The sequence below is a fragment of the Aquila chrysaetos genome, chromosome 8 (assembly GCF_900496995.4).
Source record: "Aquila chrysaetos chrysaetos chromosome 8, bAquChr1.4, whole genome shotgun sequence".
Lineage (NCBI taxonomy): Eukaryota > Metazoa > Chordata > Aves > Accipitriformes > Accipitridae > Aquila > Aquila chrysaetos.
In genome coordinates, this window is record NC_044011.1 from 1,566,200 (window position 1) to 1,591,946 (window position 25,747).

Here is a 25,747-nt window from a genome sequence, read left to right on the forward strand (position 1 = left end):
GGGGTCCCATGGGTCGGCGGGGATCCCCACGGGACTACGGAGCTCCCGCGGGGTTCGGGGCGGCTCCGCGGGGACCCGGCGGGCGGGGGCGGCCCCTCCGCTGCGCGTTCCTCCCGCCAGCAGGTGGCGCAACGCGACCCGCCCGGAGCAGACGAGGGTGAGCGGCCGGAAACGCCGCCTCACGTGGTGGTACCCGGAAGCGGCGGGCGAGCGGCGGGACCGGGGGCAATGAGCGGCGGGGCCGAGGAGGCGGCGGTGGCGGCGGCGGCCGGGGCTGAGGTTGAGGCCGAGCGGCGGGTCCGCATCGTGGTGGAGTATTGGTGAGCGCAACGCCGGGCCCGGGCTCCTTCCCTCGGGGTCGCGGCGGTGCCGGGGGCGAAGAACCGGGGGGACGACGACGAGGGGCCTTCAGGGGTGTGAGGGACCCGGAGGGGACGGTGGGGTGGGAGTAGACGGGGATACTGGGGTGCTGAGGGCAGGAACTGGGGGACGGGGCATGTGTGGGCCTGGAGGGTGAGGGGGGGGGCTGATGGGGGGGCTCTGCGGGGCGGGGGGGGGAGTTGGAGTGGACAGGAGTCGGTGGGCCGTAGGGGAATGGGATATGGGGGGGCTGAGGGGTGTAGGGAGCTGGGTAGTGTAGGAGCTGGGGGGCTAGTGGGGAGGAGGGAGGGCGTGCAACGAGGTAGGAGGGGTTTTGGGGCTGCAGGGGGCTGTTGTGGAGGATGTGGGGGTGCAGGTGGTAGCGGGGGAGGAAGATGCTGGGGGGGGTCCTTTAGTTTGGGGTAGGGTTGGACGGGGAGCGTCTGGGCGAGGGGTGCTGTCAGGGGCTCCCCATGACGCGGACCCAGCTCTCACCCACTTCTCCCCGCACCCAGCGAGCCCTGCGGCTTCGAGCCCACGTACCAGGAGCTGGCGAGCGCCGTGAAGGAGGAGTACCCCGACATCGAGATCGAGTCCAGGCTGGGGGGCACAGGTGAGGGCCTGTGGCAGCTGGTGCCACACAGGGGTCACTGCTGGGGTACGCTGCGATTGGGGTGACCCTGGCCTGCCCCTGCTGCAGTGCTGGGTGTCAGCCCTGTCTTTGGGGAGGGCAGGGGGGCTGAGCTGGTTTAAACCTTCTGGTGAGGCTGGGGGGGTTGTGCCCCAGTTGTCTGAGCGCTGCGCATCGCAGGGGCTGCCCCTTGCTGGGCAACTTTGTTGGGTGCCGAGACTCTGAAGCCTGGGGGTCTGCCAGGAGCAGGGCAGGAGCCCTCTGAGCTCTCCAGGGGTGCACTGCGTGCTCTGCCAGCCCGGTCCTGTTGCCGGGGGTACAGTCCGGTGGGTCTGGGGGTACCACCGTGGCATTTCTGCCTCCTGGATGCTTGTGCCGGGGTTTGGTGTGGCAGGAACAGCTGCAGAATGGGCATGGGGGTTGGTGGCACTGCACGGGGCAGGAGCGTGGCTTACAGCTTGGTCCTGTGTGCTTTTAAGGTGCCTTTGAGATAGAGATCAACGGGCAGCTGGTCTTTTCTAAGCTGGAGAACGGAGGTTTTCCCTACGAGAAGGACGTAAGTACCCGGCGCCGCAGGGTCCTTGCGTCAGCCAGGCTGATGGCCTTGGGGAGGTTTGTTTTTGCAGCGAGCTCCCCTGTGACCGCTTTTTCCCTCGACATCTCCATTTCATCAACCGCTAGCTCTGCCCGAGCTCCGGCGAAGCCTCACAATCCCATCAGGTGTTGTTCCCCTTCCTGCCGGGACCCACTTCAGGTCCCGCTGTGGTACGGTGCGAGCCTGAGCCGCTGCTCGTGTGGGGAGAGGGGGGAAGGTTCCTGGAGCTCCTCCTTCAGGGGGGGAAGGTTCCTGGAGCTCCTCCTTCGGCATGGCCGTGATTTGGGCCCGTGGCACTGCCTGACCTCCATGTCTTGTGTCCAAGCGCTCCTGACCACTGCGTGTCCCCCCCAGTGTGCTCCTTCCCCCACCAGACCTTGTGTCGAGGCTTGCCCGGAGCGTGACCCCCCTCCCCTCTGTCTCCTCAGCTGATCGAAGCGATTCGCAGAGCGAGGAATGGGGAACCGCTGGAGAAAATCACCAACAGCCGCCCCCCCTGCGTCATCCTGTAGCCCTGCACCCAGCTGGGATCTCCCAGTGCCCTCGGCGTCCCCCCGCTTCGCTCCTCACTGCCTTCGTTAGCTTCCTGTATGACTGGGGATGGCGGGGGAGACCGGGGATGTCGAAGGAATGCGAGAGCGTAAGGAGCCTCCCAGGGAACGCCACCACCGCAGCAGTGGGGGCGAGAGCTGCGATGGGCAGAGCTGTGGTACTGGTGTCACTGGGCCGGCTGTGCTGGGGGGGGGCCGTTCTGGCCCATCTCTTTGGGTCGCGTGCCTGACCTGCTGTGGGGTGTAGCTGCGGCCTGGCGTGGCTCCCCTGCCTGCCTTTGCCTTCCCCCTTCCTCTGCACTTGCCTCCCCCCATGCCCAGCAGTGCAGGGGGGTTCTCCTCTCCCTCAGCTGCTGGGGATTTGGGGGTCCCCTGTGAATGCTCTGCCCAGCCCTCGGTGGAGCCAGGCTGTGCATTGAAGGAAACTTTGCAGCTCTAGACCTCCCAGCAGGTTAATGCAGAGAAAAAAAACACTCGCTGTAAACTTTAGCGTGATTTGTTAATGATTAAAGTCTCTCCTGTCACTGTTTAAACCAGTGCAAGGGCAGCAGGGACCGGCTGCCCCGGCCGGGCATGGGAACCCCGGCTTGGCTCCGTCCCCACGGCCAAGAGGTTTATTTAACGGCCGTGAGCTTCCCCCACCTCCCCATTCTCAGGCTGTTGGCTCTCGCTTTCCACTTGTAATGACTCTGCCCTTCACCACGGGGTGGCTGAGCCGGCGGAGGGGTCCCCTATTTATTCTATACTGTGTATAAACCCAATAGCCCAGTGCTGAATAAAGAACAGAGGAGAACGCGGCCCCCCTTGTGTCCCTTGACTACAGGGGTGGGGACACGGGCACCGAGGTGCAAAAGTGGTGTTGGATCAGGTCCCGTCTCCTGCCTGCCCTGCCCTTGGTCGGCAGCCAGGCAGGATCAGGACTTTTACCCTCCAGGTAAGCAGGTCCTGCCCTTCGCTGCCTCCTTGGGTGGTGGCAGCTGAGGCCAGGAGGGAAGGGACGCGATGGTCTCTGGGAGCTGCGCCAGCACCGGAGAAGGGGGAATCACACAGACAAGAGGAGTAGAAAAAAAAAAAAAACAATGTACAATTATCAAATATACATCTCGGTGCGATACAGTCGGCTTCAAAAGAATCCAGGAGGAGCCGGGGCGCGAGCCCAGCGTCCGCCTGCTCTCAGTGCAAGTCCGTGTGTCCCGGCGCAACTGGGGCGCCGGGGGAGGAGGGCGGTGGTGGCGGCGGCGACGTTCACGGGATGAGCCGGACCGGGACAGCCCTGGAGAGGTGGTTGGTGGTGGAGGAGCCTTTGGGGTGATGGTGACAGGCTGTCCTTCTCCAGGCCATGCTGGGGCTGAGCTCCCTGGGCTGCTCCCAGTTGCAATCTGAGCACCGTCCGGCTCAGCGCAGCTTGCGGGTCACCCTTGCCGATGCCCAGCTCTGGGGGGGGGGCCCAGAGCAGCACCTGGCACGAAGGGTGACCTCTCTCTGTCCCCACACTTGCTGCCGCGCTGTCCTACAGCGTCCTGAGCTCTCCCAGCCCTCCGTGGCTGGTGTCACCCCACGGCGTTAGCATGGATGCCCCCCGGGGCAGAGGGGACAGCCGCCGGCCCCGCATCCGCAGCTCACTGCATGCTGTCCCTCCCCAACCTGCCTCAGCAGATTCGGGGGGGGGGGGTCTCTCCACGGCTCGGCCCTACGCAGCCGCGTCGTCGGGTCCGGCCAGTCCGAGGTACTCGGGATTCTCAGCCGTGGACGTCGTGCCGGGGCCGCCCTCAGGACCACCGGTCTTGGGGGGGTCCTGGTTCCAGTAGTAGGGGTTGTCGAAGGCCTGGCTGAAGGGGCCGGGGGCAGGCGGGCCGGGGGGTGCCAGGTACTCGGGGTTCTCCACGGCATGGCCGAAGGGTCCCGGGAAAGGGTGCTTGGCTTCCTTGATGAGCCCGTTCTTACCCTGGTGCCCTTTGGGCTTGTCTGGCGGGGATGGGGGTGCACGGGGGTGCCGGGGTGGGGACCGCTGCTCCCCGGCTTGATTCACGTACTCTGCAGGGTCGAGGGATGAGTTAGGGAACACCGCGGCCGGGCTGGGTGATGGGGTGGGCAGGCAGCCCCCCCTTCCACAGGGTCCCCCCGTCCTCTCCCTACCTGGCATGGCGGTGCGGGGGGCCGGGGCGGTGAAGCCCTCGGGGTCCAGGCCCTCGCTCTCCTCGGCCGTCAGCCCGGTGGGATCCTCGCTGTACCGCGGCAGGGCGCTGGGCTCCCGCACCGACGGGCTCTGCAGGGCCACCTTGACCCCGCCGTCCCCCTCCGGCACCTCCGGCACGGGGCTCTCCGGACCCTCTGCCAGGCCCTGGGGGGGGAAGGGGAAGGCGGCCAAGCCCTCGCCCTCCTCCACGTCGGCCGGGGTCTCCGCCGTGCTCTGGGTGCAGGAGAAGGCACAGAGTTGGGCACTCGCAGCCCACACCGAGGACGCTGTCCTGGTGCCCGCAGACGGGGTCTCAAGGCAGTGCATGGGGGGGGGGCTTTGCACCCCACATCTCCCCAGCACAGACACAGCTGCAGCCTTGCCCTGGGCTGCCCCAGCACCGGGTCACCCCACAGCTCTGCCAGGAAAGCGGGGGGCTCCTGCCTGGCCCCCCCCCCTTCCCCATCCCACCTACCCGCGTGGAGGAGATGCGGCTGCGGTAGGTGGTGGAGGTCTCGGCGCTGAAGAAGCCCTGGTGAGGGACCAGGTACTCCTCGGCGTCAACCAGGTCATCCATGTCCTCCTCCTCGAGCAGGGCCCGGTAGAAGGTGCTGTCGATGGAGCCGGGCAGCCCGACCATGTCGTTCTGGGGGTGAGGGCAGCGGGTCAGTGCTTGCACCGAGGTGCCGGCAGGGTGACAGGACCCCCGGGGACCTGCATACCTGGATGACCACAAAGCGCTGGGGGTCCCGGGCCATGCGGGAGAACTCGGTGACCAGCTCCCGAAACTTGGGCCGGCACTCGGAGTCGATCATCCAGCCTGGGGCAGAGCCGGGCACCGTAAGGGCCGGGAATGAGGTGCTACCGTGGCACCCTGTCCCCGTGCCGTGTCCTTGTCCCCCTCCCCCGTACATTTCACCATGATCATGTAGACGTCAATGGTGCAGATGGGCGGCTGCGGCAGCCTCTCGCCCTTCTCCAGCAGGTCGGGGATCTCCCGGGCGGGGATCCCGTCGTAGGGTTTCGCCCCGAAGGTCATCAGCTCCCACACGGTGACACCTGGGGGGGGGAACGGGGACAGGGGTGAGTGATGCCCCAGGCCCCACTGTGCACCCCCCACGGTCCCCAGCCCAGGGATGGGGCCGCCCCGACATACCGTAGCTCCAGACATCGCTCTGGTGCGTGAAGCGCCGGCGGAGGATGGACTCCAGCGCCATCCACTTGATGGGGACCTGGGACAGGGAGGACAGAGAAGTGAGCAGGACTTGGCCCGGGGGGGGGGGGGGGTGTGGTCTGCTTGTCCCTGAGGGGAAGCATCATGGTCCCCATCACTCTGTCCCTGCATCCACAAGCTCCACCTTGCCGCCGTCAGCGTGGTACTCGGTCTCATCGATGTCGAGCAGCCGGGCCAGCCCGAAGTCGGTGATCTTGACGTGGTTGGGGCTCTTGACGAGGACATTGCGAGCGGCCAGGTCCCGGTGCACCAGCCGCACCTCCTCCAAGTAACTCATCCCCTGGGGGTGGCACGTGTCAGGCTGGCTCCGGCCCCGCTTCCCACTGTGACCCCCGCCCCCAGGTCCCCCTGGACCCCCCCCCGTCCTACCTTGGCGATCTGCACACACCAGTTGAGCAGGTCCTGGGAGCCGATGCGGTCCTTGTTCTCCCGCACGTAGTCCAGGAGGCAGCCGTAGGGCATCAGCTGTGTCACCAGCTGCACCGTGGAGGTCAGGCAGATGCCCAGCAGCCGGGACACGTAGGGGCTGCCCACCCCTGCCATCACGTAAGCCTCCTGCAGGCAGGGTTGGGGGGGCGGTCAGGCTGGATGGGGGCTGCCGCTGGCACCGCTCACCCGCCGGCACCGCTGGCGCACTCACGTCCAGGATTTCCTTGTTGGCTTTGGGCGACGTGTTCTCTCGCAAGACCTTGATGGCCACTGGGATCTTCACGCTCTCCCCGTCGGGGATCCAGATGCCCTGAGGGAGGGGGAACATGGGTGAAGGGGTGCGGAGAGGGGAAGGTCCCAACCCGCTGGCGGCGGCACCCCCCACCCCTCACCTTGTAGACGGTGCCGAAAGCACCGGAGCCTAAGACTTTCACTTTTTTGAGCTCCGTCTCCTTCAGGATCCGCATCTGAGCCTGGTTGGGGAGGGCCCCGCTGGGCGTCAATGGCTCCACCAGCTGCGGGGCACAGACGGGTGAGGGGGGGCCGGGGCCAGGCTCCTGGCACCCCCCCGGCACTGGGGGTCCATCCCCCTCTGGAAGAGCCGCGAGTCCCGGCGTCCCCACCTCGGTCTCCTGCAGCAGGCGCCGCATGGTGTGCTTCCGCTCCTGCTGCCGCCGGCGCTTGACGCAGACGACGGTGATGAGCAGGAGGACGACAACCAGCAGAGCCCCCACCACGCCGGCGATGATGGACGTCACCTGGCTGCGGGATAGGACGTGACCGGGGTGGGGGAGATGGTAACAGGGTAGGGGTCCCGGCCGGAGGAGCCCCCCCCCAGCGCCCAGAGGGGTGGGAATCAGGGTGGCACTGGGCACCCGCGCTCGTACCTTGGCTTCTGGTCCACGGGACAGCCGTCCTCATCCCGGATCGTGCACCTGGGGACAGAGTGTGCAGCAGCAGCCCCCCTGTCAGCAGCCCCCCGCGACCCCATGGCCGGCCGTACCCCACCAACCCCCCCCAAGACTCACGAGTGGGTGCAGTTGGTGGGGCAGAGCTGGCAGATGCCGTCTTCGTCCGGGTACTTCCAGACGGGCACGAAGGAGGCGTCCGCCTTCACCCCGCTGGGGCAGCGCCGCACGCACTGCTGCGCGTCCTTGTAGTGGGCGCAAGCCACGCACTGGTCTGCCTCCTGCGGGGAGAGGTGTGAGGGGGGGGTGTGTAAGGGACACAGGGGTCCAGGGCCACCCCCCCACATCCCTCCCCATCCTCACCGATCCGAAGCAGGTCTCGGTGCCGTTCTGGGGTTGGCACTCGGGGTGACAGGGCAGGCACCGCGTCCCGTTGGCGTGCTCCCGGACGGCTCTGCAGGGCGAAGGGACCATGGGGTGGGTGCAGTGATGGGGTCCCGGACCCCCTGCAGCGGGGGGGGGGGGGGGGGGGGGGGGGGGCTCTGCCCGCCGTCCCCAGTGCTCGCCGCTCACCCGTCCAGGAGGTTGCAGGAGGCGACGCACTCCTGGCCGCGCAGGAACCGCTCGCAGGCGACGCACTGGGTCGGACCGGGGCCCCAGCAGTGCCCGTGGGCGCAGAGGTGGAAGCAGACCAGCCCCTCGCTCTCTGCAGGGGAGCACCGTGAGCGACGGCGGCGGGGGGGTTGTCCGCCAGCTCCCCCCCCCCCCCCAAAACCCCATCCCCCATGGGTGCTGCTTACCGCACTGTTCGGGGGGCTTGTTGTGGGTCTGGAAGAGGCGCTGGCGGGGGTTACGGAAGATGCTGCCCCACGGCACCTTCTGGAGGAAGCAGAGCTGGGGGTTGTGGTGGACGAGCACCATCCCGCTGCTGATCTCCTGCAGGGCGCGGAGCCCCAGCGCCCGCACCGCCAGGTCCCGCAGCGTCAGCGAGTAGGCGCCGCTGCCGAGACACCGCCGGGTGAACGCGTGCAGACCACCACCACCACCCCGTGTCCCCCCACCCCGCGTCCCCGTCCCCGCTCACTTGTGCAGCACGCGGCCCCGGATGACCCGCAGGTTTTGGAAGACGCCCAGGTCCTGCAAATCGGGCGGCCAGGCGGCGATGTAGAGGAAGCCTGTGGGGAGCCGAGCGTCACCAACCTGTGTCCCCCCCATCCCTGCATCCAAAGCCCCCAGCCCCTGGCTCCCTCCGCGCTCACCCGTCAGCTCTTCCAGGCTCTCAAAGATCCGCAGCAGTTTGGGGTCCAGGGGCGGCGTGTTGGTGCTGGGGTCCCTGCCAGGGATGGGAGAGAGGTTGGGGGGGGGTCCCGGCAGCTGCCCACAGGCTTGGGGGGGGGGGACAAGGAACTTACCCAGCGAAGGTCTCGGGCAGGAAGGCCAGGCTGCCAAAGATCTTGGTGCAGCCGGCGAAGTGCTGGATGTTGGAGGCATTCACGGCGCGGACGCCCTTGAGGAAATCCACTCCCAGCCCGTAGCACACTGGGGGGGGGGACGGGGACAGCAGGGCTGGGGTGCTCTGCTGGGACCCCCGCTCCCCCCAAAACACTCACTGCTCCTGCCCCGCTGGCCATGGAGGGACACCCCCCCCCCCCCGGTCATAGCCAGCACCCCCCACACCCCCTTGGGGTCCCCAGAACCAACCCCCCTTAGGCGCCGGGGGGCCTGCTCACCCTCCGGGCAGGGTTTGCTGCACTTCTCGCATTTCTGGACGTTGTTGACCGTGACCTCCTGGCTGTTCTGGGGGCACACGAGGGTGCAGGACCCCACCTCCGTTGCGAGGTAGTTATCTGGGGGGGGGGGGGGCAGAGGGGGAGGTCAAGGCCACAGCGGTTCGGCACTGGACACTGCCCCCCCCCCCCCAGAGCCGGCATGGCACTCACAGGGACACTGGCTGACGCAGCTGGCACCGAAGGTGTAGCGCCCGTCGCGGTTGGGCACCGACTCGAAGGTGTCCGAGTTGTAGATGACGAGGGGGGGACAGTGCAGCTCGCAGATCCCGCTCCGGTTGAAGTTCAAGCACGCCTTGAGGAGGGGGACAACAGCTGGCGTGAGACTCCGGCATCCCGTACACCCCCCCCGGGACCCCGTCCCCGGTACACACCAGGCAGTCGGAGTGCTTGGGGCCGGTGCAGCCGGCGGCACACTGCTCGTGGCAGCAGTCGGTCGGCTTCGTGCCCTTGCAGCGTGGGCAGCCGTGGCAGATGCTGTTGGTCACTGAGGGGGGGGGGAGAGGGACACGGTGGGGAACGGGGACCCTGACGGTGGCTCCCCCCCGCTCCAGGGGATGTGGGGGTCCCCAGGATGAGGAGCTGGGGGGGTAGGTGGGTTCCCAGGGCAGGGAGCTGGGAGGGTCCCTGTGGTGGGGATTCGGGCGCCAAGCGGGGACAGTGGGGCAGGGATCTGGGGGGGGCAAGTGGGGAACCCCAGGGCAGGGATTTGGGGGTGTAAGCAGAGGCCCCCGGGGCAGAGATTTTGGGGGTCTCTGGGGCAGGCATTTGGGTGCCAAGTAGGGGTCAACGGGACGGGGATTTAGGGGGACAAGTGGGGGTCTCCAGAGCAGGGATTCTGGGGAGCCCATGGGGAGTTGGGGGGGGCAAGTGGAAGGTCCAGGGGGTCTCTGGGGCCAGGATTTAGGTGGCAAGTAGGGGTCAATGGGGCAGGGACATGCAAAGGGGGGGGGTGTCCTAGGGATTTTGAAGGACCCCACAGAGCAGGGGCTTTGGGGGTCCCTGGGGGGGGCAGAGCTGGCTGCGGGCCCCGTACTCACGCGTCTGGCAGTCCTGCGGCCCCTCGCCCCAGCAGTGCCCCTCGGCACACAACGCCCGGCAGTCGGGACCTGTGCCGGGGGGGGGGAGCCGTGAGCGGGCAAATGCCGTGGGGTAATGGCAACCCCCGGACCCCCTCCCTGGGTAAAACCCCCCCGCCCCGCTGGGGTGCCAGTGCTCACAGCTGCGGTTGCGGGTGCTCTCCACCCGGGTCTCTCCGCGGAGCTCGTTGTGCCGGTGGAAGATGTCGGACCACAGGATGGTCTCCTGGAAGCAGAGCTGGGGGTTCCTCTCGATGCGCACCCCCCCCTTCAGGATCTCTGTGCAGGGACAGCATTGGGGGGGGGGGCGGGGGGGCATATCAGCATGGGGATGGAGGGGGGTCCTGCAGCCCCATGGGGACACCCAGCCCTGGATGGGGGACCTGCCACCCCACGGGGACCACCCAGCCCCGGGCAGGGCAGGGGCTATACTGGGGACTGGCAGCCCCAGGCAGGACCGGCAGCCCCGTGCGCCCACCCCAGGCAAGACCCGTCAGCTCCCACCCCCAGCAGCAGCAACCCGCAGCCCCGAGCACCCCGGGGGAGGGACCCCCGACCTGTGAGGTGCCGCATGCCGAGCTGGCGCAGCCCCGGCGTGCCGGCGGGGCCGGCGTTGCCCACCACGGCCAGGGCGTAACGCTCCTGGAAGAGCTGCGTCCCCCGGATGATGCGCAGGCTCCGCAGCTCCAGCCGGCTCACTTGGTTCTCCGCGATCAGCACGTAGCCCTGCACCTCCTTGATATCCTGGGGATGGGGGGGGGACGGGGGGACGGGGGGGTGAGGGGCCGGCCGGACCCCCGCCACCACCCCGGGGTGTTCCCCACCCTGCGCACCTTGAGGAAGGTGGTGTCGGCGTCGGGGGGCAGGTAGGTGAGCTCCAGGTTGCCCTGCACCACCTGGCAGCCCTGGTAGAGGTGCCGCAGGGTCTCGTAGTGGCTTTCGGGGCTGGAGGGACGCAGCAGCTTCATGTCGGTGCCCGTGCAGACTGCGGGGACGGGGGAGCGGGAGCTCAGCGGGTTCCCCTCGCCTGGCCCATCCTCGCCCCCGCGGGAAACCGAGAGCCGGCGGCGGCGGCGGCACCGGCCTCCGCAGGAAACGCTGCGGGATCCGGCGGCGGCCGTTTATCTCCGGGGCTGCTTCCAACAGCTTCCGATGGGCTTCCTGGATCGCCGCTCCCCCCCCCCCTCGGCTCCCACCCCGGCACGCGGCGAAGCTGCTCCCGCTTTGGCACCAGGCCCCGGCACGAGGGACGGCCGAGGGCCCGACGTCGCCCCGTGCCCGCGGTGGGCTTCGGGTGCTGCTGGGGGGGGGGGGCCAGGCTGGGACCCGTAAGACCCGGCCGTGCCGGGGGGGGCCGGAGCGGGGGGCCGCGGGCAGGAATGCTCTGCCCACGCCGGCGGTGGGTGTGTGTGGGGGGGGGGCCCCACGCCAAGACAAGACCCGATTGTTGAGCAGCGGCGACGGCTGCTGCCGGAGCCTGGCCGGCCCCATCCCACGGGGGGGTTGCTGGTGGCCGTGAGACCATCCCCGGGGCATCGGGTCGGGTGGTGGGGGGGGGATGCGGGGTGGGGGGGTGCAGGAGCCCGCCCTGGGCCGGGCTGGTGAGTCACGGCCGCGGGTGGCACGGGGCCCCCGGCCGCCCGCTCCCAGCAAGAACCGCCTTTTCAGGTCGGGCGTGTTTGGGGAGCAGCGGTGACGCAGGGCTGGCGGGCACGGCCCAGCCCCGGCGCGCCCGCAGCCCCCGGCACCCCGCCACCACGCCGGGGTGACACCCCCCCCCCACCCCGACACACAAGACCCCAATCCGGCTCCGACACTGACCCCGGCACGGCTCCGGCGTCACCGTCCCCTCCCCGGGCACGGGGCAGGGGGACACCGAGGCACACGGGGGTCAGGCAGCCGTGCCCTGCCCTCTGCCCAGGGCAGGGGTTTGGCGTCCCGGTCCCCGGCTGGAGGGGGCTGCCGGCCGTGCCGCGGCTGAGTGACAGCCCCCGGTGCCGGCAGCTGCCCGCACAGCCTCATGGCCGGGGGACCAGGCTGGCAGCCACCTCCTCTGCCTGTTCCAGGGCCGCCGAGCCAGGGAGAACCCCCCCCGCCACAAGCAAAGCCAGGGAGGAAGACGCTCTCCGAATTTGGGGTTCAGCTCTCACCCCACCGCGGTGGCCTTGGCCGTGCAGCGGAGGGTCTCCCCCCCCCCCCCGTACCCCCGGGGAGGAAACCGCGCCGTTGCGGCAGGCGGCCAAAGCTCAAGGTCTGCCTTCCACCTGCCCCGCGGCGCGGGCAGAGGATGCCGAGAGCTTTCCCAGGGCGAAGGGCAGGCGGGACGGGCGAGCGGCGGCAGGGCCAGATCCTGGTGGGATCCCGGCTCCGTCCCGTGGGCTTCGGCCCTGCCTGCTCCTCCGGGTCCCTGGCCGGGCACCGGGAAGGGCAGTCAATGATCCATCCTGCCTGGCTCGCTCTGGTGGGAAGGGCCACCACGGATCGCCCCGTCTGCCCGCAGGCAGCCGCCGAGGTGTCTGGCAAAGCCCATCGGCCACGTGCCCCTGGGGCTGCCCCAGGTCCGGTGCTCCCGGAGCTGGGGCTGCCGGTCAACGCCTCCCGGCCAGCACACGGATCCGACCCCAGGGACGGGGTTGGGGCTGTGGGGGCACACCAGTGTGTCCCCAGTCTGGAGCCGGGAGCTCCCCCGGCACAGACCCTCTGAGCGGGGCGAGCCGTGGGGTGCCGGGAGCGGAGACCCCCCCCCCCGGCGAGTCCCCACGTCCCTGCCCCACGACCCTGCACCGGCTCAGCCCCACCAGGCATTTGCTTCCCAAAACCCCACCAGTGCCAGACCTACCCCCCAAAACTGGGCTGGCATGGAGGCAGCGGGCAGGCCCGGAGCAGGCAGCGGGGTTAAATCCCACCGGTCATTTTGGGGGCTGCTGATGCCAACTTTGGGGTCACCAGCCCCGTCCCCTGCTGTCCCTCGTCCCCTGCCAGCCCCGTTCCCTTGTGCCCGGCCGAGGCCTCGGGACAAGGCAGGGCTCCTGTCCAGGCTGCTCCCGCTCCCTCCCCGGCCGCTCTCCCGGGCTGGGCAGGGTGCGGCACGTCGAGAATGTGGATGGGAGCGACGGGGACGCACCCACTCACCCACCCACCCACCCACCCACCTACCCGCTCCGTCGGGCACCGCGCCTGCCCCAGCACCCCACGGCTCCCTGCCCTGCACCCCAAAACCTTCCCGTGGTTCCGGGGAAGGGAACCCCGAGAAGTTGGGGTCCCCCCGTTCCCGTTTCCCCAGACGTTACCGGAGCCCTTGGGAGCGCCTGCAGCCGGGGAGTGTGTATGGGGGGGGTGTCCCCCAAACTCCTCCCGGGGCAGCGGACCCGAGGCTCGTCCCGTTCGGGGGGGGGGGGGGGGGGGCCGGGGCACAGCGGGCAGGGCAGCCCCGTCCGGCCCAGCGCCTCCCAGTCCAGCCCAGTCCGTCCCCCAGCCCCTGCGGGCGATGGCGGCGTGGGGCCGCCGGGGACGCGCTGCCCGCGGCGGGGAGAACCGGGGGGGGGGGGGGACCGGGGAGGGACACGGGACGGTCCCGTCACTTTCAACCGAGCAGCCCCCGCGCACACCGCACCCCGGTACCTCCCGATCCGCACCCCCCCCCCCCCCGGTCCCCCCCTCGGTGTCCCCCCCCTCCCCGGTGCCGGTCGCTCCGGTGCAAAACTTTGCACAAAGTCCCGCCGCCGAGGGGACGCTCCCGCGGCCGGGTGTCCTCCCGATTCCCGGTGTCCTCCCGTTCCCCGGTGTCGTGAGTGTGTGTGTGCCCCCCCCCCCCCCCCGCCCCCGCGCTGTCCCGGTGGGACCCACCTTCGGCGGCGGCGGCGGGGCAGAGGACGGCGAGCAGCAGCCCGGCGCCGAGGCAGCCTCCGGCGGGGATCATGGTGCTCAACGCGGGCCGCGGCCCATGGCCCCCCCCCCCCGGCCGCTCCGGGAAAGTTTGCGGTGCGGAGCCGCCGCCTCCCGCCGCTCCCGGGCTCCGCCTCGCGGGGCCGCGCCGCGCTCCCGGACCCGGACCCGGCCCCGGGCGAGGGCGCGCCCGCCCGCCGCCCCACGCCCCCCCCCCCCCCGCGCGCGCTCCCGCCGCCCCCGCGCGCTCCCGGAGGGCCCCCCCCCCCGGTGCTCCCCCCCACCAGGGTTCTCCTGCGGTCCCGGTGCGGAGCGGGGGGTGCGGAGGCTTCGCCGTGGGGTCGCCTGGATGGGGGCGGGGGGGGGGAGGAAACGGACAACGAGCCCGGTCACCGGTGCAGGGGAAGGGGGACGGGGACGGTGATGCTGCTCCTGGGTTTGGGGGGGACAGTCCCGGCGGGTGGGGGGCGGGCACAGGCCTGGCACCGAGAGGCAGTCCCAGGGTATGGGGACAGACGTGGGGTACAGGGACAGACCCGGGCTATGAGGACAGACATGGGATACGGGGACAGTCCTGGGGTACGGGGACAGACCCGGGGTACGGGCACAGTCCTGGGGTACGGGGACAGACCCAGGGTACAGGCACAGTCCCGAGGTATGGGCACAGTCCCGGGGTACGGGAACAGACCCAGCATACGGGGACAGACCCGGGGTATGGGCACAGTCCCGGGGTACGGGGACAGTCCTGGGGTACGGGGACAGACCCGGGGTACAGGGACAGACCAAGGGTACAGGGACAGTCCTGGGGTACGGGGACAGACCCGGGGTACGGGGACAGACCCAGGGTACAGGCACAGTCCCGAGGTATGGGCACAGTCCCGGGGTACGGGAACAGACCCAGCATACGGGGACAGACCCGGGGTATGGGCACAGTCCCGGGGTACGGGGACAGTCCTGGGGTACGGGGACAGACCCGGGGTACGGGGACAGACCCAGGGTACAGGCACAGTCCCGAGGTATGGGCACAGTCCCGGGGTACGGGAACAGACCCAGCATACGGGGACAGACCCGGGGTATGGGCACAGTCCCGGGGTACAGGGACAGTCCTGGGGTACGGGGACAGACCCGGGGTACGGGGACAGACCCAGGGTACAGGCACAGTCCCGAGGTATGGGCACAGTCCCGGGGTACGGGAACAGACCCAGCATACGGGGACAGACCCGGGGTATGGGCACAGTCCCGGGGTATGGGCACAGTCCCGGGGTACAGGGACAGACCCGGGGTACAGGGACAGACCCAGGGTATGGGCACAGTCCCGAGGTATGGGCACAGTCCTGGGGTACGGGAACAGACCCAGAATATGGGGACAGACCCGGGGTACGGGCACAGTCCCGGGGTACGGGCACAGTCCCGAGGTATGGGCACAGACCCAGAATATGGGAACAGACCCGGGGTACAGGGACAGTCCTGGGGTACAGGGACAGACCCGGGGTACGGGGACAGTCCTGGGGTACGGGGGCAACCTGGCCGCATTCAACAGGTCCCCAGTGAGGTGGCCTGGAGCTGGCGTTTGTCCCCCACCCCGGGCACAAGCCACCGGTGCACCTTGCTGCCCTGGGTGCATGGGGTCCCCCACAATGGTGACCCCCGACCCCCCCAGCCGGGCAGAACGGGGGGCATCGTGGCCAGGAGCAGCCGTGTTGGGGGGTGGGTGGCCCTGACAGGACCCCCGCGTGGGGCTGGTTCTTCCTGCCATGTCCCCATCGACCACCCCATCCCCTGCTTCCACCGTGGCCGCCCGCAGCCCCCCCAGGGGAGAGCCGACCCCCGGCCAGGCCGGAGAAGGGGCCCTGAGTGCCGGGGTCTGGGCCCCCCCCCGTCTGCCTGACACCTCACGCCAGGACAGCGACCACCCCGGGGGAGGACACAGCGTCGCCCCGTGTCCCCCCCACCCCGTTCCCAGCCATTGGCACCCCGCGGGGGGGGGGCGGCTGCCTCGGGGTCCTCAGCCCACGGCCCCTGCCCGGGGTCCCGCATGGTCGGGGCCTGCACGGCCCACCCCGAGGCGGAGGCAGACCAGGCCGTGCTGCCGCCGGGCTCTGTTCTGGCCCCGAACCCCACAGGCCGCCGGGGCCCCCGCACACAGCCTCCCCTCCGCCGGGGCCCGGCAGCCCACCCGGGACACACTGTGCGCGGGTGGGGGGATATATCCCATGAGCCTCTGCAGAGAGTGCCGAGGGAGGATATATCCCATGAGCCTCCCGCCCTGGGGGACTGTATCCCGTCATCCCCGCGGAAGGCGGAGGCGCTATATCCCATGGTGCCCCGCGCCCTCCCCGTTTCCGGGGTGGGCCGGAAGTGGCCGGGCCGGGCGGCGATGGCGGCCGGCGGGGCGGCGCGGACCGCGCTGCTGCTGCTGCTGGGGACAGCGGCGGCGCCAGGGCCCGGCCCGGGGCTCGCAGGGGGACCGGGAGCCGCTGTACCGCGAGTGCCTGGGCCGCTGCGAGCGGCAGAACTGCTCGGGGGCGGCGCTGCGGCACTTCCGCGCCCGCCAACCCCTCTACATGGGCCTGACAGGTACCGCCCCCTCCCCGCGCCCATTGGCTGTCGGGCCGGGTCACGCCTCCACAGCTGGCAGGCCACGCCTCTCGAAGAGACCACGCCCTCTAGGGAAGGCTACGCCCCTCTCAGAGGCCACGCCTCCGCACCGGGTGGCTGGGCGGGCGGGGCCGGGGAGTGGGGCCGGACTGGGAGGCACTGGGCCGTACTGGGGAGCACTGGGCTGTGCTGAGGCCGGGCTGGGGGTGCTGGGCTGTACTGGGAGGCACTGGGGATCACTGGACCATGCTGGTTCTGCACTGGGGGTTACTGGGCCGTGCTGGGGCTGTGCTGGGGGGAACATTCGGGCTATACTGGTGGGCACTGGACCATGCTGGTGGCTATTGGGGCCATTCTGGGGTCATGCTGGGAGGCGCTGGGCTGCGTAGTGGGATACTGGGGTGTGCTGGGCCATGCTGGGGGTCACTGGGCCGTTCTGGGGGGGACACTGAGCCTTACCGGGGGCCACTGGACTTTGCTGGGGGAGGTGCTGGCCTCTTTTGGGGCGTTTTGGGAGTCACTGGACCATTTGAGGGGATACTGGGCCATACTGGGGGTTGCTGGGCCATGGTGCCGGGAGCCACTTGGGGAAGGCCCAGGTGCCCAGCCTGCACCCAGCACAGCAGGGGGGTCCCCGAGCCGTGCAGGGTGAACCCAAGCTGGGTCCTGGCACTCCCAGCACCCATCGTGGTCTGACCATGCTGCCTGATGGTCCGTACTGGGAGGGACTGGAGCACCGGGGGGCTCAGTGGCCAGGGCAGGGGCCGCACCAGCCTCCCCCCCCCGCCACCGCTCATCTCCCTGGCTGCAGGCTGGACCTGCCGCGATGACTGCAAGTACGAGTGCATGTGGCTGACGGTGCGGCTCTACGTCCAGGGTGGCCACAGGGTGCCCCAGTTCCACGGCAAGGTGAGCAGGGGGGGCTGGGGGGGGGTGTTGGGGTCCCCCTCAGCTTGCTGACATCGCCATTCTCCGTTGCAGTGGCCCTTCTCGCGGTTCCTGTTCTTCCAGGAGCCGGCCTCCGCCTTTGCCTCCTTCCTCAACGGCCTGGCCAGCTTTGTCATGCTGCTGCGCTACAAAGCCGCCGTCCCCCCCGGCCTCCCCCATGTACCCCACCTGCGTCGCCTTCGCCTGGGTGAGCCGTGACAACCCCCCTCCCCTTCCCCTTCCCCTCCCCGGGGGGCTTTGCTGCACCCCACATCCTCGCTGCTCTGTCTGGGGGTCTTCTTGCAGCCCCCATGGTCTCCCCTTACTGTGGGGGCCCCCTCCCCGCCAGGGTGATGGGGAGGTTTTCTGGGGCACAGCCTGCGCTGGCAGGGCGGCACCGGGCCGGCAGCGCTTTCCGGGCATCCTCTGCCAGAGCACCGAGTCTCGAGGGCTTTGCAATAACCAGCTGATCAGCAAACCCCGCACAGCTCCGGCTGCTGCCGCTGCCCCGGCCGCCGGCGCCTCCGCATCCAATTTTCAGGGCACTCGTCTTCCCTAATGAGGCTGACGAGCTGCTGAGGGGGAACGTGACCCAGCCGGGGAGCTGGCACTTAGCTGGCAGCGGGGGCCGCTCAGCCTCTCCCCACCCCGGCACTTCGGGTTTCCGCCTCTCACGCCGTCTCTCCCACAGGTCTCCTTAAACGCCTGGTTCTGGTCCACCGTTTTCCACACGAGGGACACGGCTGTGACGGAGGTGAGTGGCACCCCCAGAACAGAGTGTGTCTGTGGGTTCGTCACTCTCTGTCCCCAAACCAGTGCTGGGGTCCTGTTGTTCAGCCCCGCTCGGGGCGGGGGGGGGCTGTGTGCCGGAGCCCCGTCCCTCCTCAAGCTGCCGGCACGGCTCACCCAGCCCCAATCCTGCAGAAACTGGACTATTTCTGCGCTTCGGCCGTCATCCTGCACTCTGTGTACCTGTGCTGCGTCAGGTGAGCCCCGTCAGCACCGTGGGGCACTGAGCCGTGGGGCAGGGTGCTGGGGACACCGACAGTGGCCGGTCCCCGGGGCTGTGAGCGACCCTTTCCTCCTCCTCCTCACCCCTCTCCCCAGGACGCTGGGGCTGCAGCGGCCAGCCTTAATCAGCATCTTCAGGGCCTTCCTCCTCCTCTTCCTCGCCTGCCACATCTCCTACCTGACCCTCGTCCGCTTCGACTACGGCTACAACATGGCCGCGAACGCGGCGATCGGTGAGGCCGGGACCGGGGGCTGTGGGTCTGGAGCTGGCTGGGGGGGACCCGTGCCCACAGGTGGGTGCTCCCCTCTCCCTGTTTCCCCCCCCCCCCCCCCCCCCCCAACTTTTCCCAGGGCTCCTCAACCTGGCGTGGTGGTTGCGGTGGTGCCTGCGGAACCGCCCGCGCCTGCCCCACGTCTGGAAGTGCGCGGCCGTGGTGCTGCTGCTGCAGGCGCTGGCGCTGCTGGAGCTCCTCGACTTCCCCCCCCTCTTCTGGGTGCTGGACGCCCACGCGCTCTGGCACATCGGCACCATCCCCCTCAACGTCCTCTTCTACAGGTCAGTGGCCCCCCCCTCCTCCCTAAAATATGGGTGCTGGGGGTCCCCCTCTTAAAATATGGGTGCTGGGCACTCCAGTCTTTCCCACAGGGTGCTGGGTGCCCCTCTCTTGCCCATGCTGTGCTGGGTGCCCCCCTCTTGAAACTGGGGTGCTAAGGGCCCCCCTTTGGTCCGTGGGATGCTCAGTGCCCCCCTCTTGAAATCAGGGTGCTGGTGGCCCCCCTGTTGCCCGTGGGGTGCTGGAGGGACCCCGCCGCGGCTCCCCAAGAGCCTCGGGGGCTAGCCCGGCTCACTGGGGGGGTTCAGGGCTCCCCCGATCCCCTGCCTTCCCACCCAGCACTGACAGCCACAGGGGGCCTCCCCCAAGGCCGTGGGGCTGTGGAACCGAGGCCCCCCCGCCCCGTCATTCCCCCCCCCCCTCAGCCCCAACCTCTCCCCCCTCCCTCTCCGCAGTTTCCTGGTGGATGACAGCCTCTACCTCCTGAAGGCCAACTCTGACCTCTTCAAAGCGGACTAGAGCTGCCGGGGGGGGAGCACGGCCCTTCACGCCCCCCCGGGGTCCTGCCCTGCCCTGTGCCAAGTGAACCCCCGGCCCCCCCCGGCCACGGGCTCCTTTCCCCAGTTGCCTTCTGAGGTTTGCTTTTCTCTCCACGCCCCCCCGTGCCCCCCACCTCCCCTCCCCAGGGTCCGGGGGGGGTGTGCGTCCCCGCTGCCGGTTGCACAGGGGCCGAGGGCAGCCGAACCCCCCCCCCGGTGTCCCCCCCCCCGGCTGCCGGTGCTGAGCCAGGAGCCCTCCCTGCCGTGGAGCCCGGCAGCCGCGAGGTGGCAATGGCTGCTGGGGCCTGTGGTGCCGGGGGGGGGGACGTGGGCGGCCGGGGGGGGCCTGCGTGCACACGGTGGGGGGGCCTTGCTCGGACCTGCTGGCTGCTGGCTGGCTTTTGCAGGGGGGGGCATGTAATGTGTGGGGCTGGAGCGGTGCCTTGGGGCTGGGGGTGCCCCCCCTCTGCCAGAGGGGCTGTGCCCCCCCGGGCGTGCGGCCCCCCCTTGCCTGAGTGTGTTGTGGGATGTGAATAAAGCTGAGTTCAACCTGCGCCGGGCCTCGCTCTTGTCCCCCTGTACCCCCTCCCTGCCCCAGGGGCACCCTGTGCCCGGCCGGGCTGCCCCCCCCCTGCACTGTGCCACCCCCCCAGCCCCACCTTGCACCCCGTGTCTGCCCTGCGCCCCATTCCCCTTGCCGTCACCCCGTGGTGCGCCCTATATCTGCCCTGTCCTGCACCCCATTTCCCACCCTCTCTCGCCCTGTGTGCCCCCCCCACTCCTCACCATTCCCCCTGTGTGCCCCCCCCCCCCCTTAACCCTGTGTGCCCCATACCCACCCCATCCTCACCTTGTCCTGAGCCCCCATCGCAGCTTCCCCTCTGCCTTCCCGGGTCCCTGACCCCCCCCCCCCCCGCAGGATCTATGGGTGCCCCCCCCCCCCCCCCCCCCCGGGACACCCCCTCTCCCCGCAGCCCCGAGGCAATGCCAGGCTGTGCCATGCAGCTCAGGCTTTATTGGCGGGGGAGCAGCGGGGCGGGTTGTGGGGGCACAAAATCTGGCTTTTGGGGTGATGGTAAGGGGCGGGGGGGGGTCCCTCAGGCCTCCAGCGGCTTCTGCGCGTGGGCGAAGAAGACGCCGTCGACGTCGTCCACGCCGGTGCGGAGGGCGGGCGGCATGGCGTAGGATCGGAAGTCGCGAAGGGCGAAGCCGGCGCCGGTCAACGCCGTCCGGACGTCGTCCTCCGCCAGCGGCACCACGGGCAGGCGGGCGGCCCCCGCCAGGTAGAAGGACTCCCCCAGAGCCCCCAGCAGCAGCGCGTGGCCCCCCGGCCGCAGCAGCGAGCCCACGTGTGCCAGCGCCCGGGCGAAGGCGGCGCGGTCGGGGCTGACGGCTTCCAAGCAGAAAGCGGAGAGCAACGCGTCGGCCGGCGGGCGCAACGGGGCGCCCAGCGGGTCCGGCCGGTGGACGTCGATGGGCAGGATGCGGCTCAGCCGGTCCCGCAGCCGACGCTCTTTCTCCTGCCAGGGCTCCCTGCGGGGAGGTGGGCGTCAGCGGGGATGGGATCCCCTGGGGATCGGGCCGGCACACGTAGGGATGCGGGGATGGGATCCTGCGGGGATCAGCCCAGCGTCTGCAGGGACGTGGGGACGGGATTCCACAGGGATCGACCCAGCACCCACGGGGACAGGATCCCATGGGTATGTGGGGCTGGGATCCCGCAGGGATCAACCCAACTTTCACAGGGACACGGGGACAGGATCCTGCAGGGATCAGGCCAATGTCTGTGAGGGCTGCGGAGGCATAATCCCGCAGGGATCAGCCCAGCGTCCACAGGGATGTGGGGCTGTGAGGGGACAATCCCACAGGGACCAGCCCAGCATCTGCAAGGATGTGGGGCTGTGAGCCCATGGGATCTGGGGACATGCTCCTGCAGGGATCAGCCCAGCATCTGTGGGAATATGGGGCTGTGATCCCATGGGATTCAGGGACAGTGGGGCTGTGATCCCATGGGATGCGGGGACAGTGGGGCTGTGATCCCATGGGATGCGGGGACACGCTCCTGCAGGGATCAGCCCAGCATCTGCAAGGATGTGGGGTTGTGAGCCCATGGGATGCGGGGGCACAATCCCACAGGGATCAGTCCAGCATTTGTGGGGCTGTGATCCTATGGGATCTGGGAACATGCTCCTGCAGGGATCAGCCCAGCATCTGCAGGAATATGGGGCTCTGATCCCATGGGATGCGGGGACACGCTCCTGCAGGGATCAGCCCAGTGTCCACAGGGACGTGGGGCTGTGATCCCGTGGGGCCACTCAGCCATGAATCCACAGGGACCGGCCCAGCACCACCCACCACCGCGGGGGCACCCACTGCCCGGGGTCCCCCTGCGTGTGCCACCCCCTCTGCCCCCCCCCGGCCCCACGCAGCCCTACCCGCGTCCCTCGATCTTGCAGACGTGCTGGATGAAGGGGCTCCAGTCGAAGGTGCCGGGCTCCCCCCGCACCCAGCGCCCCAGCTCCTCCCGGTTTACCGCCAGGTAGTCGGTGGCCACGATCTCCTCGAAGTGGTCGCAGGCGCTCAGCAGCTGGTAGATGGTGGGACCCGAGCCCACGTCGATCAGCGTGCGCCCGTGGATCTCACCTGGGGAGGGGGAGCAGGACACTGGGGGGGGGAGTCCCACACCGAGCTGGGCACCGGTGGGTGGATGGGGGCAACGGGAGATGGGGAGGGGGGGGTCCCATCCTGGGAGGGTGGTGGGGAGAGGGGAGATGGACCCTGGGGTCAAGCCAGGGTGGGGAGTGGGCAGGGTGGGTGCCGTCCCACCCCGTGCCTCAGTTTCCCCACCTGGCCACTCACCACTGGCGAAGGTCTCGGCCAGGCATCGCAGCTTCCAAGGCACCACGAACTCCTCGGAGGAGAAGTCGGCCCGGGGGGGCAGGTAGTTGTTCTGCAGGTAGGCGCGGGGGTCGAAGTGCTGGTAGCCCTCCCGGAGGGCGGCCAGGGTGCTCATGGCGAGGGGCTGCGGCAGTGGCGCCCGCCCACCCCCAAACCCGCCTTATATCCCCAGCTGGGCTTTGGGGGGGGGGGGGGGGGGGGGGGTGGCTGCGGTGAGCGATGGTCCTGCCCGGCGCGGAGGTGATGGTGGCCATCCATCGTGGATAACCAGGTTAGTGCCAGCGCCCCAGGGCCGGGGGACGCGGCTGGACGCCAGCGCTGCCGGATTCGGCCCGGCGCTGAGCGATAACGCTCTTCTGCCTTCCCTGAACGGGGGGGGGAAGGATCCAGGAATCCTGGCTCCAGTCGCTGTGTCCTGAAGCTTTTGCTCTTCTCCCCACCCCGAGATGTGGGTGTCCTGGCCGTGACCCCCCCCCCCCCCCGCCATGTGCCACCCCAGCACAGGGTCTGGTCATGATGGGGATGGGATGGAGATGGGAAGGGATTGGGATGGGGAGAGGATTGGGATGAGGATGGGGCCTGTCTGAGCTTCCCCTGATGCCTCAATCACCAGTGAGCTGAGCGTGCTGGACCTCAGCCCAGCCCCTGGCAGGAGCTGGCACCACCAACCCTGCCAGCTCCCAGGACTCCCAGTACCCTGGGATAAGGAGCAGGATGGGACCCACTTATGGGGCTGGGGAGAGGGAAGGGGGGGGCGGGCAGTTAAAGATCCCGAATCCTGTCTGTGCTGGAGCGGTAGGTGGACAAAGGTGGGGGGGACAGGCGGCTCATGGGGAGGAAAGGGACGGGATGGGGACAGGGAGGGGACGGGGACTGGCGGTGGCCCAGGGACAGCAGGATCCGGCCGGGCGGGAACAGCTAATCTGGGCACTGGCGCTGGGTCCGTCCCGAACCCTGGCACTGGCTGGGCTGGCAATGGGGGGGGGGGGCAGTTATATAAGCAGAAGGTTACCCCCTCCCCCAAGCCCCCCCAAAAAAACGCCTGGGTCCCTCCAGCTGCCGGCAAGGCGGTGTGCCTCAGTTTCCCCCATTCCCCAGCAGGGTCCCTCTCCTGCTAAATCTTGCCCCCTCCCCACACCGCCCCGTGGGGGGGTCTCAAAACCCCCTCCCCGTCCCCCCGAAATGACGCCACTGGGCCAGACCGGGCATTTTATTGCCATACAAAGACCACCGTTTGTACAACTCCACGGAGTGCCCCGCCGTAGCCCCCCCCCCCCCCCCCACCCCTCCACAGCCCCCCCAGGGCCCCATTCGGCCCCAGGCGGGTTTCAGCGCTTCCCATCCTTGCACCCCCTTCTCTTTGCCAGGGAAACGGAGTCGCGCTCGGTGCTGCCGGGAGCCCCCCGAACCGTGGGTACCCCGTCCCCGCCGGCTTCCACGACGCCCGCTGCGGAGTGGGGTCCCAGGCGAGTGGGAGCCCACCCCCACCTGCCCCCACCCTCCCGCGCTGCCTCTTCGGGGCGGCTGAGCGGACCCAGGCGTCTGGGTCCCCCCGCCGCCCCCCAGCATCAGCCTCCTGCCCACCCCCCCCCTCCCCAATTCCCCCCCCCCCCTTTCCCCATCCCCACAGACACCCTCAACCCCGCTGGGCCTCGTGGGAGAGGGAGCGGGAGAGGGTGCGGGGGACCCCCGCCTTGGCACCGCGGAGGTCCGGGGGGGCGAAGAGGGGTAGGGGCAAGGTGCGGGCGTAGGGCAGGAGGTGCTGGGTCAGGGGCTGCCCCAAGAATCCGAACCGCAGCAGCCCCCAGGGCGAGCGCTGCTCCAGCACCCGCATCTCCCCACGATGCTCCACCGTCTCCCGGCGCTGCTCGTCCACCTCCCGCCGGCACCACCTGGGCACGGGGGGCTCGTGGGGGCGGGAGCCGGGATCCAGCACCCCACGGGGACCCCCGTGTCCTGTTCTGCCCTGCTGCGGCCACCCCACTCCGCGGGGACCCCTGGAGACCCCCCCCACGTCCCACACTACCCCGTGGGGACCACCACCCCCCCCCCCGGAGGTGCCCATGACTCCCACGGCCTCACCAACCCCATGGGGACCCTTGGAGACCCTTCAGGACCTGCACAGCCCCACGGGGACCCCCCCACCCCACGGGGACCCCTGGAGACTCCCACGTGGATGCCCAGCCTCCCTCAGCCCCGTGAAGACCCCCGTCTCCCCACAGGAACCCCCGAGACCCTCCCAGTTCACCTTGGACACCCACCCCACCTCCCTGGAACTCCCATGACCCCACAGAGACCCCCTGCAGCCCCCCCCGCCACATTGCCCATGGGGACCCTTGGAGCCCCCCCCCCATAGCCCCAAGACCCTATGGAAACCCCACAGCCCTTGGGGACCCTCAATCACCCAGTGGCCCCCTATAGCCCCAGCACCCCTGCCCACCCCCCCCCCCCCCAGCAGCGGCGGTGCCCCTCACCCATCCTCAGGCCGGGTGCTGAGCTCCAGGTCCAGCCATTCGGCACTGAACGTCTCGCGACGTCCCACGTCCTCCTCCCGCACACGACAGCCCAGGCGGGCACCCGAAAGCAGCCCCCCCGCTGCGTACCACCGTACTCGGCACCAGCATGTTGCCGCTGCCCCCCCCACCCACCCGTCCCGCTTATATGGCCCCGCCGAGGCTATTTTGGGATGTGTTGCTGGCACCGCGGGGACGGGAGGGTGCCAAGGGCCCCCTCGGGGCAAGCCGGGGGGGGGGGGGGGGGCAGGGGGTGGCACTGGAGACACGTGTGTCACCCCGTGTGTGTGTGTCCGGCCACGCTCAGCCCCATGTGCCCACCGGCCATTTGCCACCCTACGGTGGCAGCCCAGACCCCGGTCTGTGCCCCCCCCCCCGTGGGGACGTGGGGCAGATCCTGCCATCAACGTGATGGCGCAGGCAGGACCCCCTGGCCCTGGTCCAGGGCACGTCTGGCCTTTCCTTGCCCTCCGCGGCGCTGGCACCGTCCCCCGGGACCAGCGAAACACGACGGACCCCGGAGGCGTTAACGGCTTTGCGGGTGCCCGGTGCCAACACGGTGGCCGCGCTACCCTGTGCCACGCGGCCCACGACGGCCGCGGTCCTGCCGCTGCCCTCAAAGGGCCACTGGGGTCCTGTCGCGGCGTGTCCCCCCCCGCCGGGGACAGGCTGTGCCGGGCGAGCGGGCAGGGGGGTGCTGGCCGTAAGGCCCCCCCCCCAAGGCTGGGCTATTTGTAGGGGCAACAGATGGGGGCCGCGAACAGACGGGTGCTCGCCGGGCGCCAGCGGCCGGGGCTCACGTGGCTGCGGCCGCTGCCCCGGCAGACGCGGGTCTGCAGCCCCCTCCGGCCGCGGTGGTCCCGCTCCAGGGGACGTTCGGGGAAACCTCTGCCGGGGGTGACCAGCGCGGATGCAGACGCTCCACGCCGATGGCCAGGAGCTGCCGGTGCCACCACGGGATGGGCGACGGTGATGCCCACGGCCAGTGGCCAAAGGAGCCTGGAGGACCCGGTTCTTTCAGCGTGGGGGGGCTTTGGGCTGGCCCCAGCCCCGCGACTGCTCACGATCCGGC

At 70.0% G+C, this 25,747-nt stretch overlaps 5 protein-coding genes across 6 annotated transcripts; 2 read left to right on the forward strand and 3 right to left on the reverse strand.

Annotated features, from left to right (window-relative positions):
• Window positions 1-180: 180 nt before the first annotated feature.
• MIEN1 (migration and invasion enhancer 1) lies at window positions 181-2,930 on the forward strand. The gene is made up of 4 exons (XM_030022968.2): window positions 181-320; window positions 876-973; window positions 1,471-1,547; window positions 2,015-2,930. Exons 1-4 carry the CDS (start codon window positions 229-231, stop codon window positions 2,096-2,098), a joined length of 351 nt encoding a protein of 116 aa, XP_029878828.1. The 5' UTR covers window positions 181-228; the 3' UTR covers window positions 2,099-2,930.
• A 267-nt stretch (window positions 2,931-3,197) lies between these two features.
• ERBB2 (erb-b2 receptor tyrosine kinase 2) lies at window positions 3,198-13,756 on the reverse strand. 2 transcript variants are annotated; one of them, XM_030022962.1, is made up of 27 exons: window positions 13,597-13,756; window positions 10,584-10,735; window positions 10,308-10,494; window positions 9,892-10,029; window positions 9,712-9,780; window positions 9,046-9,158; window positions 8,825-8,966; window positions 8,615-8,731; window positions 8,297-8,423; window positions 8,144-8,217; window positions 7,969-8,059; window positions 7,685-7,884; window positions 7,458-7,590; window positions 7,248-7,338; window positions 7,005-7,165; window positions 6,864-6,911; window positions 6,600-6,738; window positions 6,369-6,491; window positions 6,188-6,286; window positions 5,917-6,102; window positions 5,672-5,827; window positions 5,470-5,545; window positions 5,226-5,372; window positions 5,036-5,133; window positions 4,789-4,959; window positions 4,274-4,547; window positions 3,198-4,171 (listed from the first exon to the last, which is right to left on the reverse strand). In XM_030022962.1, the coding sequence occupies exons 1-27, from the start codon at window positions 13,667-13,669 to the stop codon at window positions 3,828-3,830; spliced, it is 3,729 nt and encodes a 1,242-aa protein (XP_029878822.1). In that variant the 5' UTR covers window positions 13,670-13,756; the 3' UTR covers window positions 3,198-3,827. The 2 variants fall into 2 exon arrangements, with proteins under 2 accessions (XP_029878822.1, XP_029878823.1); XM_030022963.2 differs by lacking the exon at window positions 13,597-13,756 and adding an exon at window positions 13,041-13,136.
• A 2,256-nt stretch (window positions 13,757-16,012) lies between these two features.
• PGAP3 (post-GPI attachment to proteins phospholipase 3) lies at window positions 16,013-19,817 on the forward strand. The gene is given in 10 exon segments (XM_030023493.2): window positions 16,013-16,075; window positions 16,077-16,212; window positions 17,045-17,142; window positions 17,215-17,322; window positions 17,324-17,368; window positions 17,852-17,914; window positions 18,085-18,146; window positions 18,268-18,404; window positions 18,523-18,727; window positions 19,181-19,817. Coding segments are annotated over 10 exon segments (981 nt in total). The 3' UTR covers window positions 19,245-19,817.
• A 510-nt stretch (window positions 19,818-20,327) lies between these two features.
• On the reverse strand, window positions 20,328-22,303 carry PNMT (phenylethanolamine N-methyltransferase). Its single transcript, XM_030022806.2, has 3 exons — window positions 22,124-22,303; window positions 21,700-21,907; window positions 20,328-20,797 (listed from the first exon to the last, which is right to left on the reverse strand). Exons 1-3 carry the CDS (start codon window positions 22,275-22,277, stop codon window positions 20,362-20,364), a joined length of 798 nt encoding a protein of 265 aa, XP_029878666.1. The 5' UTR covers window positions 22,278-22,303; the 3' UTR covers window positions 20,328-20,361.
• A 1,466-nt stretch (window positions 22,304-23,769) lies between these two features.
• LOC115344980 (titin-cap) lies at window positions 23,770-25,094 on the reverse strand. Its single transcript, XM_030023114.1, has 2 exons — window positions 24,637-25,094; window positions 23,770-24,054 (listed from the first exon to the last, which is right to left on the reverse strand). Exons 1-2 carry the CDS (start codon window positions 25,077-25,079, stop codon window positions 23,799-23,801), a joined length of 699 nt encoding a protein of 232 aa, XP_029878974.1. The 5' UTR covers window positions 25,080-25,094; the 3' UTR covers window positions 23,770-23,798.
• Window positions 25,095-25,747: the final 653 nt, after the last annotated feature.